General features: G+C 44.8%; 1 protein-coding gene across 1 annotated transcript in view; it reads right to left on the bottom strand.

Annotated features, from left to right (window-relative positions):
- Positions 1-6,723: 6,723 nt before the first annotated feature.
- LOC121278408 (syndecan-1-like) overlaps positions 6,724-18,991 on the bottom strand; it is a 62,686-nt gene continuing 50,418 nt past the window's right edge. The window contains exons 4-5 of the mRNA XM_041188804.1: positions 15,968-16,142; positions 6,724-8,543 (exon numbers count right to left, since the gene is read on the bottom strand). Of these exons, the coding sequence (XP_041044738.1) occupies positions 8,377-8,543; positions 15,968-16,142 (342 nt within the window). The 3' untranslated portion in view covers positions 6,724-8,376. The remainder of the gene's footprint in view (positions 8,544-15,967; positions 16,143-18,991) is intronic.

Below are 18,991 nucleotides of genomic sequence, written 5' to 3'. Positions count from 1 at the left end.
TCTATGTCTTCCTCGTCCACAGCGTCGCTCCCTTTTCAGCGCATGATTGTGGAGAGTGCAGCATGCAACCACTATCACCGAGATACGATCTGGGGGGGTTCTGGAATGCGCCCCCTGAGCGGTCCAGGCATCGGAAGCGCATCTTGAGAAGACCGATGGTTCTCTCCGCCACAGCCCGTGTGGAGTCGTGGCTCCTATTGTACCGCTGCTCAGCTTCTGTTCTTGGATGGTGGAGAGGCGTCATGAGCCACCTTCTGAGGGGATAGGCCTTGTCACCCAGCAGCCATCCATCCAGCCGGGCTGGAGGACTGAAGAGACCCGGCACCTGGGAGTGTCTGAGGATGTAGGCATCGTTGGAGCTGCCTGGGTACCTTGCACAGACTTGTAGAATCAGCATCCTGTGATCACACACTATCTGCACGTTCATGGAGTGGAAGCCCTTCCTGTTGACGAAGGCACTGGGATCACCTGCTGGCACCTTGATGGCCACATGTGTACAGTCTATAGCACCCTGGACACTGGGGAAGCCAGCAATGGCCATGAAGCCTCTGGCTCGCTCTGTCTGGCTGGCCTCATGCCAGCGGTACTGGATGAAGGATGCACACCTGAACAGATCATCTGTCACCTCCTTGACACAAGTGTGGACAGCTGATTGGGAGACTCCGCAGAGATCACCCACCAACCCCTGGAAAGAGCTGGAGGCATAGAAGTTGAGGGCAGCTGTGACTTTTAGATCCACCGGCATGGGGTGTCCATCCACACAGTTTGCGGAGATCTCAGGGCCGATCATCTGACAGATGGAGGTGACTGTCTCCCTTAAGAGACGGAGCATCCTTCGGCACTGGACCTCAGGCATATTGAGGTAGCTACTTCACTACCTGTAAACCCTGGCAACAGGGTATTGGTGTCTTCTGCGGCCCCTTCCACCTTGCGCTTCCTGTTGGCCCTGTGCCCCTTGTGCCTGCACCTGTCCTTCCAAAGGTGGTTCCCCTGGAGGCTGAATGTGGACTCCTGGCCTCCTCCCCCTTCTGGCCCTCCCTTCCTCCTCAGAGGAAGTGCCTCCAGTGGACAGATCATATCCCATTCCCAGGGTAAGGGAAGGCTTCCTGAAAGCTGCAGGCCCCAAAAATGGTCTTGTAAATGTAAAATCCTGACCAAGGCTTTTACTCCTGTCCAAGCAGCTGGCATGAATTTTGACGTCTTACTGCTCACTGAGGCAAGTATCAGTAACTTTCACACTTAAATACCTGAAAAATTACATTCACGACCCCACTCACCCCTCTTATCCCAGGATGAGGTTTATACAAATGTCTCCTACCCGCCTGCCCGTTGCGCCCGTGTGACACCCTGAAGATCGTACGGGCTGTGAAAAATCAAATCCAATTGCTACCTCAAGGGCCTTAACTGGCCTGTTAATTAATGGCGGGTGCGCATCCGAACCTATAGTGCTCCCGCCTTCCCAAATATCGCGATGGCGCGCAATGATGTCAGGACGCAGGCCCGAAGTCACCACGCGTCATTTTACGCGGGGGCAGACCCCCCCCGCCGCCCCCCCACCAGACCCCCCCCCAGACCACCCCCCCCCCCCACCAACACACCAATGGGAAAATTCTACCGGAGAGAAGTGCTCAAATCTTTGAAGGTGGCAGGAGAATGTGTTCAGACTGTTTAAAAAGCACACAGGATCCTTGGCTTTGTAAATAAGAGTTATAAGAGCGTAAAAAAAAAGAATTTATGCCAAACCTTTACAAACACCGCTTAAGCCCCGACTGCAGTATTGTTTCCAATTCTGAGCACCACGCTTTTAGAAAGATGTCAAGGCCTTGGTGAGGTTGCAGAGGAGATTTACTGAAATGGTGCCAGCAATGTGGGACTTCAGTTTGGAGAGACTAGGAAAGCTGGGATTGTCCTCCTGACAGCATAGAAGACTAATGGGAGGTTTAATAAAGGTGCTCAAAAGTCAAAACTGTTTCTACTCGTGTGGGAGTTGGCAACCAGAGGGCACAGATTGGTTCTCTTGCCAATCACATTCAGTGGAGATGAGGAGAAATTGGTTTATGCAGCAAGCACTACCTGAAAGGGTGCAGAAGCAGTTTCAATTGTAACTTCCAAAGGAGAATCTGATAAAGATATGAAAAGGAAAAATTTGGAGGGCTATGGGGAAAGTGGGCAGGGTTGTAGCACAAATTGGAAAGGTCTTTCGAAGAGCCAGCACAGACACAAAAGGCCAAATGGCCTCCTTCTCTGCTCTATGGTCCTATCAAGAAGAAAAACTAGGATTGGTGAAAATCTAATATAAGAAATTCCAGGACAAGAGGTGCTTATTTAGCCATCGGCCCTTGGTGCTGGTTGCTGGACAGTTTACTGCTTCTGTCTATTTTAATCTCATTTCCCTGCCCTTTCTTGTATTTTTCTCTTCAAATATTTATTTGATCTGCTTGATGTACTTCTGCTTCTGTTTCTTCTTTGGCTGCGTCAGCATCACAGACTACCATCCATTTCCCCCAACGTTTATATGGTTAGCGCTAGTTAAACCTGCTGATATGGTGGCCCTGATAATGAAAAACTTCAATGGAAATAATCTAGAGATGGGTCTTGAAGATTTCAAGCGATGGAGCTGTGACTATTTCCTTTGGCAGCTTGTTCCATTTGTGGGATTATCCTTGGGAAGAAAGATTTTACACAACAGTTCGCAAGATAGCGCAGGGCTTTCTTTCACAGGCTGGGAGTCTGTGATTGAGGTAGTCATAAATTGTTGGAAGGGCAGCTTTAAGTCTCATTTAGTGTGGTCTTATTTTCCTTTAAGGGAGGGAGAAAACACCATATATTCCCATGTTGACCAGCCAAATCTCTTCCTTTCACTGATTTGGCTCTTCCCACCCTCACTCCAAAGGGTAGACAGGTTCTAGCTGTAGTTCAGTGAACTAGAGACCTGGGATGGTATTCTTACTTACCTGACCTGCAGGGAATGGGGTGGTCAGAAAGTCACAGGGAACCCGCAATTCGGGATTCTCCCACATGCTGTGTGGTTTTAACTCCACATTGCTTCAGTAACATCACTGAACGGTTCCCCACCCTAAGCCTCCAATCAGGTGGGGAAGCTAGTTGGTGAAGGCCACAGGACAAGGTTAAGCCAATGCTGGGTTCATGGGGTTGGGGATACATGGCGGGGGTGATCGGGAGGAGATGAGGAGTGGGTGGTTGCCAGTTGGGTGGATCAGTTCCAGGAGCAGGTCATGGGCCTGGGGATGTTGCAGGTCTTGGGGTGGGGAGTGAAAATTGGAGTTGGGAGGATGGTTGGTTGATTGGAAGCCTTGTTTTGTGGGGAAGCAAATCAGGGTCCTGGTGGAGGAAGGAGTTGGTCTTGTAGCAGTAGTGAAATTGGAGACGTGTTAGGATCAGAGACCTCAGTGGGGGGGGGGAAATGGATGACAGGGAGGCCCAATCATAGAGGCTTCTCAGCCAGGTACTCAAATTGAGGAGCCAAGTGTAAAACCACTCACCACCTGAATCCACCAAGTCCTCAATTTGATGAAGCTGTCAGGTTTCCCAATGCTCAAGAAACCTGATCAACCAGAATTAAAGATGACAACCTGATTGGTAATGAGGCAGGCAGCCCAAATTCTGTCCTCAGTAAAAACAGAAAATGGGAGGGGTGGAGGAGTGTCAGGCAACAGGTTTTTCATACTTTATCCTGCTCCACCACGCAACCCAAATCCATCCATTAAATGCAAAACTCAAATGCTTGTGCTTTCTATTGGCACATAACCTTCCTCAATTATGGTGATAAATTACTGGCTAAAAATCCTCGCCTCTAAATTGGCTCAAATCACACTTGCGTGGTTGGCTCAGTTTAAACATGTCAACATTTTGGTTAGACATGTTGGAAGGAATTCAATGCCTTCCCCTGGGTGTGGGCTGGGTGGTGGGGGAGCTACGTAACAGGGCAGTAATATCAGGATGGAGAGCCTGTCACCTCCCTGACTCCCCCAGTTAAGTCCAGGGTGGGAAGGGTTAAGAATGGTCTTATTGCCTGGAGGCCAAATGAGGTCCACTTAAGGGCCTCAGCTCACTTTCTGCAGATAGAATATCACTGACTGGTGGCAGGTGCTCATGATGTGGGCAGGCTGCCAGGTATACCCTGCCCATCAGAGGGACCTGCCAGCTGCAAGGGCTGACTGCTGGGGAAGACACCCCTGCCCTTTAATCTGACTGCCCAGACTGCCTTGTAGATTGTGGACAGGCTTTGAGGAGTCAGGAGGTGAGTTACTCATCGCAAGGTTCCTAGCCTCTGACCTGCTCTAGTAACCACTGTATTTATATGGCTAGTCCAGGTCAGCTTCTAGTCAATGGTAACCCCCAGGATGTTGATAGTGGGGGATTCAGTGAGGGTAATGCCACTGAACACCAAGGGATGATGTTTGGATTCTCTCTTGTTGGAGATTGTCATTGCCTGGCACTTGTATGGCATGAATGTTACTTGCTACTTGTCAGCCCAAACCTGGATATTGTCCAGGTCTTGCTGCATTTGGACATGGACTGCTTCAGTATCTGAGGAGTCACGAGTGGTGCTGAACATTGTACAATCATCAGCAAATATCCCCACTTCTGACCTTGTGATGGAAGGAAGGTCAGTGATGAAGCAGCTGATGATGGTTGGGCCTAGGACACTACCCTGAGGAACTCCTGCAGTGGTGTCCTGGAGCTGAGATGACTGACCCCCAACAACCACAACCACCTTCATTTGTGCTAGGTATGATTCCAAACAGCAGAGAGTTTTCCCCCTGATTCCCATTGCCTCGAGTTTTGCTCGGACACCTTGATACCACTCAGTCAAAATGCTGCCTTGCTGTCAAGGGCAGTCACTCTCACCTCACTTCGGGAGTTCAGCTCTTTTGTTCATGTTTGAACTAAGGCTGTAATGAAGTCAGGAGCTGAGTGGCCCTGGCAGAACCCAAACTGGGCATCAGGAAACAGGATATTGCTAAGCAAGTGCCATTTGATAGCACTGCTGATGACCCTTTCCATCACTTTATTGATGATCGAGAGTAGAATGATGGGGCGGTAATTGGCAGGGTTGGATTTGTTCTACTTTTTGTGAACAGGGCATACCTCTGCAATTTGCCACATAGCCAGGTAGATGCCAGTGTTGTAGCTGTACTGGAACAGCTTGGCTAGCGGTGCAGCAAGTTCTGGAGCACAAATCTTTAGTGCTATTGCCAGAATATTGTCAGTTGAGCTTTTGATAAAAGCTATGAAAAATAGAGATGTATTTTTGTATTTGGAACAGCTTCAACCAACAGTGTTGTTGTGAGATCTGTGAAAGGATCCTACTCTAGATGGATTTGGTATGTGGTGACCAAAATATTCACCTGCACAGACTTGACCTGGCTATCATGTTGTTAGAAACATCTGTTTCAAAATTGAGCTTTTGTTGTTTCAATTGCTTTGTTGAGAAACTAAAGTCAATAGTTACTTGGGAGTTAGAACAACTTATTTGAAATTTTCATAAGTATCGATGCAAAAAAGTGAAATAAGTTATTGTAATCTCTCAGTGTAAACCATTAGGCAAAATCTATGGAATAATCAACCATATGGACACTTCACTGCATGGTATCTAAAGCTTGCTGACTGAAAAGGAAGGGCAGTGGCAGGAAAAATGCTTCACAGTACATATCACATTTCTGATGTCTAAGATTTAGAGGTCTGGGGGTTTATTGGAATTTATTTCACCATTATATTGTGAAGGTCTTCAAAAAAGGAAGATCTGATTGCTTCATCTGAAAGTTCTGTTGCTTTTCAGATTTCAGGAAACAAAATGTATGGAGGTATATGAGATGGTTTTATATTTGGTTAAGTATCTTGCTGTGTCTTACCTCTGCAATTAACCAGTAAACTAAATCTGGCTAAGTAATGTCAAACTACATGTGTTAGTCTGATGTGTTATTTTTCACCATACGCAACAGAAAGTAGCATGTGATGACCATTTAACATGTTGTCCAGAAATTGATACATCATGATCAGAGAACTTCGGAATCTAGAACAAGCCACCCCACCCCTATACTTAGCTAGACATGGTACAAGCTACATCCTCCCAATCCCTTTACACAATTTCTTTTCACAAAATACAGACATCATTGAGAAAATAGAAGTGCTCCATCACATTGTTAACAATAACAGTTTGGAGGAAGACCTTCTTCCAGCTTGAAGTGAAATTACACAGTCAGCCCATTATGGTGTAATGGCAATCTCCATTGTCACTTGTCATACTTATGTTCAGAGCCCCTCACAACCACAGTATTACAACAGTAACTCGCATTGATATAGTACCTATAAAGCAGTAAACATCCTCCAACATTACCAAGATCAGCAAGTTACTCCTCAAAAGCCAGATTCTATCCTTCTAGCAACTGACACAATTTATAACACTGCCTAGATTATGTACTACTTCCAGACTGCCCCGTTTTAGCTATCCTTAATAATGAGAAGCTCCTCCCTCAAACTCTCCATTGTACACAGAAAGGCAATTAGGCTGTAAATGCCTGAGCCACAAGTTAACGGTGAAAGGATAGAGGGAAACTCAGTAGTAAATAGGTATTACTGCAACTGTAGCAGAATTAAAGGGGGGTGGGCTTGCAACTCAAAATCCTGAAATCTATGTACTTAACCCTACAGAACTCATGTTAAGTGGACTCTATTACCTTCTTAAAGTATTGACAATAATTAGTGTGTCAGTGTTCTTTTATTGTTTGATATGTATAGAAATAGCATAGTTAATAAATAGGAAGCATTAATGAAAGTTCCAGACAAAGTTTAACATTCATGAAAAGAGTCCAGACTTATGCCAAGTCACAAAAACCACGTTTAACCAAATCTTTTGACATCGAGCCTTTTTGCTAGTCATAAATGATTCTAAACTAAGATTAACCACTAGTTCTATCATACAAAAATAATTATATTTGGTTTATTCTTTGTTAATGTTAGAAAATGCAGGTCTTAAACTTGGCAGAGTTGCCAAGTTGTGATCAGAACTCAACTCTACAGAACTTTAGTTAACTCTTGAAAATGGCAGTAATTCGAAAACAGTAAGAGGGATACACAGTTGTTTCCTTTATACAGCCATTTGTTCACAAATTCATAACAGCTATAAATTGATAGATTTTAAAAATATAAATCGGGGATGCAGCATGCTTATGGTAGTTTGTAGGAACTGTGCAGCGGCTGAAAAAGAAAAAACCACATCACCAATGGCTGGATGAAATCCAAGTTCAGCTTTTACATAATGCATTTATACAAAAAGGTGGAAGACATTTTACTTGGACTGCACAGGTCACATTCAATTGGTTCATATGTGGAGCTTACAATGACTCAATGTAAGCATTTTAGATACAGCCTGTGAAATTAGGTGAAGGAATTGTGGTATACATACAGTAAGGAAACAGAAGTATATCTAAGAAAGATCAATTTTATTTAATTGAGTTAGATCATAACCCAACTGAAGGTCAAGAACAAAAAAAAATACTCCTCTGTGCAAAATATTGGGGTGGGGTGAACACTGAACTTTACTTATTTTTTCACAAACTCAGAGGCCCAGCTCTTTAAAGGAGTAGATCAGGTGCTTCAATGACTAGTTACAGTATAAAGGCATATTAACTAAAGGAAACAGGCTGAAAGCTTCAGGACCAAAAATATATTTAACTCATGAAACAGCATTCAACAATTACTGCCCTTCCACTTTGATTCAATTAAAGTATTTGGAAAGGACATCATTTCACCAATCAATCCTTCAATTGCCATAAATCTGAAGGAATGATTAAACTTAGTAAATCTGTTTTTAAAAATTTGAAATGCATCCCTTTCAATGAATTGCATAATACAACACAACTAAAAAAAATGATTAGCCAAGTGCAAAGGGAGTCTCTTACTGTAAGCCTATATTATTAGGTAGACATCATCAGCATTCATACAATTTGAAATCACAATTGTAAAAGATTCCATGTTCCCTTTTGTCCCTTCCATTTGGTTAATACTTTCACAATATAGAAATTTACAGGTTTAGGCAGTTTGTGGCTTTACAATATTGTATTGTGCATTCCCAACTGGGTTTCTTTTCCCATTAAAAATAAACCTATTTTACCCCACCGTTTCAGTTATCCTCTACAATATAAAAATTGCAGTGAAAATTTAACCAAGTCTCCTCATCCACGAAGCAAACATTACACCACTGTCTGTCTCAGAACTGTCAAAAATACAATCGTCATGGAAATAGAGGTTAGACTGGCATGTTTTCCGATTCACTTTCTAACCCAGGCAAGAAAAAGAAAAGAAAGTGTTCACTTTGCATAAAAGATTGATACAGAACTTTTAAAAATACGTTTATGCATAGAATTCCTCTTGCTTTTGTGGTTTTTGGTAGCCTCCGTTTGGCTGTTTGGACTCATCCAACGTATAACTTCCTTCATCCTTTTTTTTCATTCGATACACCAGCACCACCACCAGCAGAACAGCAAGCACAAGTCCCACAAATCCTCCAGCAACAGTAGCTAAAACAATGGAACAAAGCAAAATCAAAATAGTTACATTTGAGTGGTTTCTGTAATAGGGACAAAAAGTTCCGAGTTCTAACCTCCTCAAAACTTGTTAAGTCAAGTTTCAACTGCAATACATGTATTTTGTGTCATAATCCCCAATGTTTCTTGTCCTACTGGTCCCCAGAATTTGATCCATGAGGAAGAACGTGGAAAGGCAAAAAGGCAATAACCACACAAATAATTTAGCTTTGGCAACTGGGATTGAAAGGGTTTGCAAACAGGACTTTTGGTAAGAGTGCATATGGAGAGTCCATTTGAAATACAAAAAAAAAGATAAAAAAGGAGCATATGTTGTCTTCCCTTCAAATATTTTCATCTCTTTTAGCATTTCAATTTTCTTCAAAGGACTGAGGCCTAGATTTTGCTTCTTAGGAATTGCACAAAGAGTTTCTCAAATCATTCCGCACTTGACTTACCAGCCTGCACCCCTCCCCCGTTTGAACAACCACTTCAAAAGGGTCATCTAAACCATCAGTGTTTGGGCCTGTAATAAACAGTGTATGCATTGAACCTTTTTGCCAGATATTCATATTGAACCCTCAGGAGTAATTGCCTTCTCTGCATAAAAATTACAAATATGACTAACAGTCCTCAGAAACTGCTTGAATTGAAAATGGTGAAATTTTGAAGCGTGGCATCAGTTGGCACTTTCTCCTTGTTCACTTATCTATCCATTTGTCAATTGCGGTGAAATAGAATTTGATTCAATTATCCTGTCACGCAACACAGTGGACAATTTGCCAATTACAAACCCAAGTTGTACAATCGTAGAACAACAAATTTCAATTGGCGAGGGAGGGAAATCAAGATGTACATTACATGAAATCAATTTTCTAATTCAGTTGTAATAAACTATATTTAACTGTACTATTAGGCCAACAAGGCCTTCAATTGTTCTGCCAATTCAGATCTTGCAAAACTGAAAACAAGCTCTAAATTACAAAGGAAAATTCTAAATGTTGTTTTTAATTACCTCCTTTGTTTTGCCACATGCTACTTTAATTGCACTTCCTTGAATCAAGCTGCCTTTATATACATTGTTTTAAATGTGAGCAACTGACATCAGTGTGCAGAATTTAATCTCACCCAGGTGGGGATCCAAAAGTAGGAGGCATTGCCATTTGGGGTGTAAGTGGTTGGCTGAATGCCAATTAACAAGATGGAGGTGATGGGGTGGGCAAGGAAGGCACCAATCCCAGCTTCAGGTGATGTGAGGGCAGGTGCTGGCGCCATTTTAAAACAGCAGCCAGACCTGCTGCAGAGTGAATGAGGTTCCAGGATTGCCATGGGAGCTGCTGAGAGTCCAACCTTGTGGCTCCTGGAGAGCTTTCCTCATCTCTGCTACCCCTGAAGACTGTTCCACCTCTGTGCTGCCCCAGAAGAATAATCAACCTCCCAGCGAGCAGACCACCAACAACGAAGTGTTGCAGACGACCGCGAGAAGGAGCATTTTGCAGGCTAGACAATGGGTTGCCTCACGGTTCAGCAATGCCTCCTTTAGGTTCTCTCCCAGGCTGCACAGGAATGGCAGGAGGCACTGTTCCCTCTGGATGGGAAGAAGAGACCCTTCTGTTTGACCAAGGTAGCATGGATGGAGAGCAGCACCTTGGGGTCCACCCACATACATGGGTGCGGTGTCACAAGTGGGTCAGTGGCCTCCTCTGCCAGGCCAAGTGTAACTAAATGCTCAGGACGTACCACTGCTTTCATGTGGACAATATGCAAGGAGTCTCAAAATGGGGATAGATCAGCAAGGCAGGCAAAAAGATTTTGTGCAGGAGTACCAGTTGCTTCATGAGGAGTTGATCGAGGCAAGTGACAGGTATCTATCTGCCTCTTGACAGCAGTGGCCTCCAAGCCCCATGAGAGTGGGCATATTGGTGAGACATGTGTAAGCCCACATCATGTGTCAAAGGGATGCCAACTGATTAGGGGATCAGCAGATCATTGTGTAGAGACTGAAAGGGGCACACAAGGCAAAAGAGAGGGTAAAGATAGGTAGACATGCGATGGACATCCCAACCCTGACACCCGCTGAGGTTGAGGCTGTCAACCTGGGCAGAGAGCAAAGCAGCCAGGCAACAGCAGGTAAAAGATGGGCGTTTAGTGCTAAGCAAGTGAGGAGGCCTCAAGCCTGGTGTCAGCCTTGGGCAGAAAGGAAATGTCCATCATGGAAGGATGGGAAGTGTGAATGGAAAGACTTCTTCCCTAAATGTGTTTTCCCATGCAGGTTTTTGCACACACGACGAACGGGCTGCTGGCTGAACAGAGACTCTGCAGTCCACCTCGAAGGAGGAGGATGACGATTTCTCAGAAAGGTCCAGCATCACATCATCCTGCACCCTCCACCAGCGCAGATCCGTTTACGTCTGTGGCCATGCGTTCATGACTTGATTCGGTATCACAAGGAACTCACAGACAGGCCTCGCCTTGCAGGAACATGGAACCTGCTGGAATGACTGGCAGGGCAACATCTGCTGAAGCTGCTGGAGGCAATGTACAGCCACACGCAGACCATGGAAGAGTCCAACCAGATCTTAAGTGTCACCATCAAATGTGTGAGCACATGACTTGCTCTATTGAGAGGTTGATGTCCATCCTAGAGAGCCATGTACTGCTCTTTGGCTGCCAGATATGTGCATACACTGTTGCTTTGGCCATGAGCTCGAGGCCACTGTGGGCCAGGCAAGAAAGGTTAAGGCTCCAGGACTCACCTCCTGGTGCCCTTCAATCTCTGGTAGACAGCGAGGACCAATCATGCATCAAGAGGGAGGGGAAATGACAGCCCGCCACAACTGGGGGCTCCCCTCAAGGCACTCCAAGGATATAAAGTGCTCCTCAACTCTTTTGCCAGTGACCTGATTGCCTCCAGTAACTGCAGCCACAGTGAAGGTGGCTGCATCTATGCAGGAGCCCCACAGTGTGCCAGGTCCCTTCAGGTTTTGGGCACCCAGAGGCTGTCACGGGGCAGTATAATGTGGCCTGCCTCCTCCTCAGCTGCAGACACCAGGGCCATACCTCATTGGAGCACTCAGAAGCACGTTTGAAAGGGCACCTAAACGCACCAAGGTGGCATTGGTGATCATATTCTGTAAATGATCAGTGGCTGTGTTTCAGTAAATAGTGTTTGTGCATTGATTTCTGCATTATTTATGCAGCGAATGTTGTCTTCTCACTTGCAATGTGAACCCTTGCATCTTCATCTGCATACCGGTAACAGGGAAAGTGGACTCTGCTCCAACCATGGAAAGGGCCAATGTGAATGGAGAGGTTGTACTAAGTGTGACAACATGTAATGGTAGCAGGTATCGCGAGGGTGTCATGCCTTCTGGAAGCGGGCAGGAAATGAGGTTGTCACGAGCTTCCTTTGCACATCTCCCCATGGATCTTGCCTTTGGTGCAGGTGCCTCATTCTGTTGTTCTGTCTGCTCTGCCCCCTTCTCCACATCCTACTCATCGGAAGAGGAGTGAGGTTCATCCAAGTCCTCTGCCTTCAAGGCGTCCCTTCTCTGCTGCGTTAGGTTGTGTAAAGCACAGCAGATTACTATGATCCTGGAAATGCTCCCTAAGCCACATTGTGCCGGAAAGGTCTAGATGATGGAATCCCATCTTCAGCAGGCCCGTTGTCTGCTCAAGAGTGGTCCAGGTCAACTTGTGGCACGCAGTCCAATGTTCCTCAGCTGCAGTGTGAGAGTTCCTCACTGGCATCATCAGCCATGTTTTGAGAGGTACCCCCTGTCATCAAGGATCCAGCCCTGAAAGCATACGTGGGGCTCGAACAGCTGTGGCATCAGGGAGTGTCGAACTTCATAAGCATCATGAGTGCTCCGTGGAGGACTGGCTTCCAATGGTTGTAGATGAATTGAACATTAATCAAGTAGGACTCCTTCCTGTTCATGAGGACCACAGGCTGGTCCATGGGAGCGTTAGTGATCACATGGGTGCAACTGATTACACCCTGCACCTGTGGAAATCCTGCAATGCCACCAAAGCCTTTGGATCTCTCTGCCTGGCTATCAGGATTAATGCTTTAATGCACAAACTCTCTGGCCTTTTGAACACGGCTTTGGTGACCTCCTTAATGTAGTGTTGAGCATCTGCCTGGGATTCCCGCACATGTCTCAGGTTGATCTCTGGAATGAACCAGATGTGTAGAAGTTCAACAGGGTGGTGACCTTCAGCACCACTCACATTTGGTGCCCACCCTGTCCCATGGGTCACAGGTCATCCCTTCACAGTCATAGTCTTCATTCACACTGGTGTTCTGACATCTTGAGGTAGTTCAAGCAAGTCTGGAAGGCTCTGGGGATGCAGTGTGCCCCATCTTGGGCTTCACTCCACTGCCATTCCTTTGGTGTCCTTCTGTGACCTGTCCAGCCCCAGGCTTCACCTCTTGCTGTTGCAGCTGGTCCAGCATTTGTTGTCCCTGGTGCTTGGTCTACCCTCTCTCTGCACCATTCCTCCTCAGCTTGGGGGTCCAGGAGAATTGGGTGGATGAGTCTCACGTCTCTTTTAATTCTTCCTTTACTGGTTTTGGCCCTGCAGGAGACGTCATCCGGTACATCGCAGCTCTTCCTGAGCTGGCACCTATATCACTTCCCCTCTGCTTGCTTCACTGAGAGGCAGCTACCCCTAAAGGCTGCCTCTGAGCTACCCCTCAGCTTCGTGATGGTGATGGCCTCCTCCTCCTCCCCACTTTTGGTAAAAGTTTCCACTCCAATGGAAGGTAGCTCCACAACAGCTGACTTCCCTCTCTGAACAAAAAGCCTCGCTGGAATGCTGCCACCTTTGAATGATTGATCACAACCCGTGATCCCTGTGCATTGCACAGTTAACTGGCAAGGCACCATTAAATTCTATTCACACTAAATAAGATGTAAGTGTCTCTTTCACGAGCGTAATAAGCTTTCTGTCACCTCCAAACAGCATTGCCAGCTCGCTGTCTCCCTGTCACCGACGTAAAGTAGCCCAGAGTTCACAGCATCGGCCTTCTGAAAGGCATTTCTAATGCCTCACTTCCGGCTCCATTAAATTCCCCCCAATGATAGATACATGGCTGATTTTCAGTGATGGTACTCCTTTCCAATTGGACCACATCATCATGCATTTACAAGAAAATTCCCGTTATCCGGCACTGCACCAACAGGCATGCTCTGGGAACTGAAATTGCTGCATCAGGTCTGTTTTTTGACTGGAGGTGTCTCTCATCTAGAGCTGTATGGTGAACTGGGACAACTGCCCCAGGCCCTGCACTTTGGGGGGCCCCAGCGCGTTGACATCACGGTGTCAGGTGTAATACTATTCCAAACTAGTTAACAACTTTAAAGTTTCACTCATTTGCTGTGGTTATTTTCAGTCTGGGCAATTTAAACCACCGGTTATTTTGTTTTTCTTCCAGTGTGGAAGATGGACAGTCTTTTTTTTAAAAAAAATACGTCAAATTATTTATTGCATCATGTCTAATTTTTTGTTAAAAGGTTGAACACAGTGAAGGTCCTCACTCCGCCACTTAGGCCGGAATTTTCCTGCCCCCTATGGCGGAATCCCCCACAGCGGGGCTGGCGAACCGTTGAAATCTCCGTTCATATCAGTGGGACCGGAAGATCCCGCCGGTGTGGGGGGCTGGAAAATTCCGGCCTTAAAGTTTTCTCCAATTGGGGTGTGGGGTCCATTCGTAAAAATGTTATCACGGAATCCCATAGAGGTCATGGATTTATCCTTAACAAAAGGAGAGCCAACAATTATCTTCAGCCTTGGAAGCAAGGGGTAGTTTTACATGCGACACGGTTATCACAGTCAATATGTGCTTGTAACAGGGTGCTCAGTAGCTGGGACATTGCTAGTGTTCCTTTCCACAAGCACGCTCAGGGTCCCAGCCATCATAGGAAACTTGGACAAAACGTTAGGGGGTGCCCCACAGTGTGATTTACCCTGGACCCTGCAACCCCTAGTGATGGCCCTGCTCTCATCCCTCATAAGCTGGTGCTAGCACTTGTTGCTGATGTTTACCACCTCGCCTTCAGTCCCACTCTCTCAAAACCACTAATAACTGTGAAACTCATGGGTGGTTGTTATCCACGACCTGCCCTCACTCCGGTCTCAGCCTCCCGCTGTTCCCTAGCACCATGTTCCCTTGGCGCCACTCGCTCGATTTGCGCGCCCCCACACCTCTCATGAGACTGCAACACCAGCATCACCATGAGATCATTACAGCCACCCGCTGGATGATATGAGGAGCTCTCTGATGTGGAATTCATCTTGCATCTTAGTTAACTGGCACCTTTGATTAACTGGCGTCTCCCACTCCTGGAACATGCTGGATATCAGAAATTTTACTCTACTTTAATCGTTAGATTCATGAAAGAATCCCTTGGCCGGAATTTGCCTCGTGTCGGGTGGGCTCGGCGGGAGCGGTCGTGGAGCCAACCGCCGCCCATGATCGGCTCCGCGCCGCCATTTTACGCGGGCGGGCCAATTAATGCCCACCCAGCGTAAGGCACGAGCGGTAGCGCACAGCGCGATCTGTGCGGGCTGTGGGGGGGTGGGCGAGGGAGAGTCGGCCCAGAGCTCTTTCATGCATGCGCGCGAACGAGCGCTTCCACCTCCCTGAGGAACAGAGCTGCCTCAGGGCAATTGGAGCGCTTTGAAATAAATAAATAAATAAATACATAGATAAATGGGGGGGGTGGAATCAATGAAACATGTCCCCTCATGTGATTGTGTCCCATGAGATTGGATATGTTTTTATTTTTCACATAAAATGTTTATTTCAGTAGTAAAAGCTCAACCCGTTCCTTAAAAAAACACTTGAAGGCCGCTTGGCCTTTCGCTTGCCCGCCAACCTTAAACAATGACATTAATTCATTCGTTAATGGCCTTAATAGGCCTATCAGTTATCGGCGAGCTTGCCGCCAACTCCGGGGCACGCCTGCTGAACGAAACTCCGCGAGACAGTCATCGCGCGTCATTTTAGGCGCTGGCGTGTTGGGGTTGCCCCCGTACGCCAGTGGGAAAATCCTGGCCCTTTAGTGGAAATCTCTGTGTGAAATTAATATTTGTGTTACAATATACAGAAATGTTAGACATTAATCAAGCACACCAAGTGTTGTTGAGATGCAGTTTTTAAAAAGCAGAGATTTGACACACACAAATGCCAGAACCACACAACAGGTTTGTCAGCATCCAAAGAGAGAATTGGATTGACATTTGCAGTGTAGACTCCACAGCAGAATTGTTCTGATCAAAGGGTCACGTCCAAAAAAGCAAAGGCATTGTTTATCTTTACGTCTGCTAATAAACTGCTGTATATTTTCAGCAGTTTCGGTCCTCGTGCACTACATGAAAAGCAGCGGCTGTACAAAAAGTAACATGCGTACCTGCCAATAATTCACTTCTTTCCAGAAAACTCCCAGATGCACTGGCGTCATGAGAGTATCTTTCCTGTGGTGTTTCAGCTGAGGTTTTTGAATCTGGAACCTGATTTTGATTCAGAATGGTTGTGCTCTCTAATGTCTCAGTGAAATACATATCCACATCCCTCATGTCCACAACCTAAATGAACCCAGTAAAGATTTTTTAGGAATGATCAAAGTTTTATTCAATTCAAGTTATTTTATACAATACATAAGTACTTCACAATAAAAGGTTCCACGAGGGCATTTTAGTATTTACTATGTATATCCATGTTTACTGAACGTGAAGGTCAGCTTCCTGATCTGAGCTGTTATTTTTGGGGTTGGATAATGGCATGTTTCATTACATGAGTTGGAACTTCCAGCACCTCTGCATCATTAAACGAAAGTATCGCCTTATGCCCAAATATTAAAGCTATCTGCCTGGAGTTTCTGCATAATTGCATTTGTTTTTTTTTAAACACAATTTACCCAAGATAGATGTAACCAATGTAAAAGATGAGGTTCCCGCTATCCTTTGAGCCAATTTTAAAAACATCGCACAAGGATCAAGGACACTAATAAGTAACTTACTCAGCAACTGACTAATGTACCCGAACTAACTAAAAAATAAATTTAATCTATTTGAATAAATAGTTTGCAGTAATTTAAAATTGGTGGTGGATTAAAATTGTGAATGAAAATGCATTTTTTTGAAACCAATTTCAGTTGCATCAAACTCTGTCAAGTTATCGCGCTTAAATAGGCAAGGAATGTTTTTTTTTATTTACATTTTAAGACTGCCTGATTGCACTGCTTCATTGCAGAGTTTGTGTTTGCTGATATGCAAATAATTGGATGGAAAATTGGGGGAAAACACCTTTTCTAAATCAGGCTCAATTTTGGACGCAATTTGTACCTGGATTGCTGACTGCACCCAAAGCAATATTTCGAGCCATAAATTTTAAAGTGTGTTTTTTGTAAACCAAACTTGGATTTCACTCTACAATTCCCAATTTGCAAAGGTGACATGGTCAATAAATGAACTGCCCATTGTGACTCAGAGGTGTGCAGACCTGGAAGATGTTAGGTATGATACCCAGCCTGATTTCAACAGGGGTTCTCCCAGATACCTCTGCGGATAGGGGAGAAAAAAGGTGGGGGGAAAACAATCAGAGTTTGTGCCTCTGATTGACACTTTCAAGAGAATGTATTTGCAGCCATAATCAAGCATAAGTCTGATACCCTCAACTACCTGAAGAAACGTGCTATCTAGGCTCAAATTTGAAGAATGATCGCTTGGCTAGTATAGAAGAGGTCCACTAGCACTAGCCAAGTCAGCACCTTGTGGGCAAAGCGAAATTAAAACCGCTTCATATTTATCTTGCAAGACAAAAAACTGTTAGGACCCTTTAATATCACATTGATTGATGCACCAATGACCCTCACATACCTTGTATGAAGTTTAGCAGATTTGCATTTAATGTTTTAATCTTAAAAATTCAATTATTGTCTACAATCTTAAAAGAATTTAAGAAGATCTATTAAAATCTCTGAGAGCCTAAGGTTTAATATTTGACCTTGAACTTCCACTCTGTGAAGATCGATGTATAAATGTTCATGTTATTTTTAATCTGTTGTCTTAACAAAGTTAAAGGATTCAGGCAGAAGCCATTTTACACACCACGTAAAACAAGAGTGAAGGTTCACTTGATCGGTCCCTGGGATGAGAGGGTTGCCCTATGCCGAGAGGCCTAGTAAACTGGGACTATGTTCTCTGGAGTTTAAAAGAATGAGAGGCGATCTTATTGAAACACACAAGATTCTGAAAGGGCTTCACAGGGTAGACACTGAGAGGTTGTTTCCACTGACTGGGGAATCTAATACACAGATGCACAATTTCAGGATAAGGGGACAATCATTTAGGTCTGAGATGAAGATAAGTTTCTTCACTCAAAGAGCTTTGAATCTATGGAATTCTCTACCCCAGAGAATTATGGATGCCCCATCACTGAATATGTTTAAGGCTAGGATAGACAGATTTTCAGTTTCTCAGGGAATCAAAAAATATAGAGAACTGGTAAGAAAGCGGAGTCAAGGCAAAAGATCGGCCATGATCATATTGAATGTCGGAGCAAGCTCAATGGGCTGGATGGCCTATACCTGCTCCTATTTCTTATGTTCTTATAATAATGTCTATAATGTCATTGGAAATTATTTTAGAATAGAGTTCCAGTGGTGTCTGTGTCTATATGTGTGTGTGTGTGTGTGTGTGTGTTAATTGGATTAAAGCCAGCTGGTCTGGAAGCTCTGATGTATAGAAGAGAAGTAGGTTTGAAATGTTAATTAGGTAAACATAGGGAAGTTCGATGGTGAAGTGTAAAGGGGCAATCTGCCTTTTTAACTATACCATTCAAAAGAATGGGTGAAATATTATACCTAGTCAGAAGAAACCAAACAATTTGTTTATTTTTTCCAAAGCTGCCTGAATCCTTTAACTTTGTTAAGACAACATATTAAAAATAACATGAACATTTATACATCGATCTTCAGAGTGGAATTTCAAGATCAAATATTAAACCTTAGGCTCTCAGAGATTTTAATGGATCTTCTTAAATTGATGCTGTGAAAGGGTTTTATTGTTAGAAGAGGTAAAGTTCAAAAAATCTAGTGATACAATGAGAATTTGCATTCAAAGAGGAAAATATGTATAAAGGAAGAGAAGGCTGTTGGTAAAAGAGGAGGGATTCTAAGCTCTAAAGCCTCCAGCCTGTAAGGCTCAAGCCACTGTCTGCAAGGACTTAGAGCTGAAAGAAACTCATTTTGAATTTGACTGTCTAGAGTGTGCTTTGCCAGGGGTCTGTTTAAATCTATGGGCAGAATTTTGCAGTCGGTGAGCAGGGGGTGGGGCCCGCTCGCCGACGTGTAAAATAACGCGGGATGACGTGGGGGTGGAACCCCTGACATCATCCCGCCCCGTTTAAATTTTCAGGAAGGCGGGCCCACAGC

The sequence above is a fragment of the Carcharodon carcharias genome, chromosome 5 (assembly GCF_017639515.1).
Source record: "Carcharodon carcharias isolate sCarCar2 chromosome 5, sCarCar2.pri, whole genome shotgun sequence".
In the NCBI taxonomy this organism is placed as follows: domain Eukaryota; kingdom Metazoa; phylum Chordata; class Chondrichthyes; order Lamniformes; family Lamnidae; genus Carcharodon; species Carcharodon carcharias.
The sequence above is the reverse complement of the archived record's forward strand: the minus strand, read 5'-3'. Positions and strand labels throughout refer to the sequence as shown.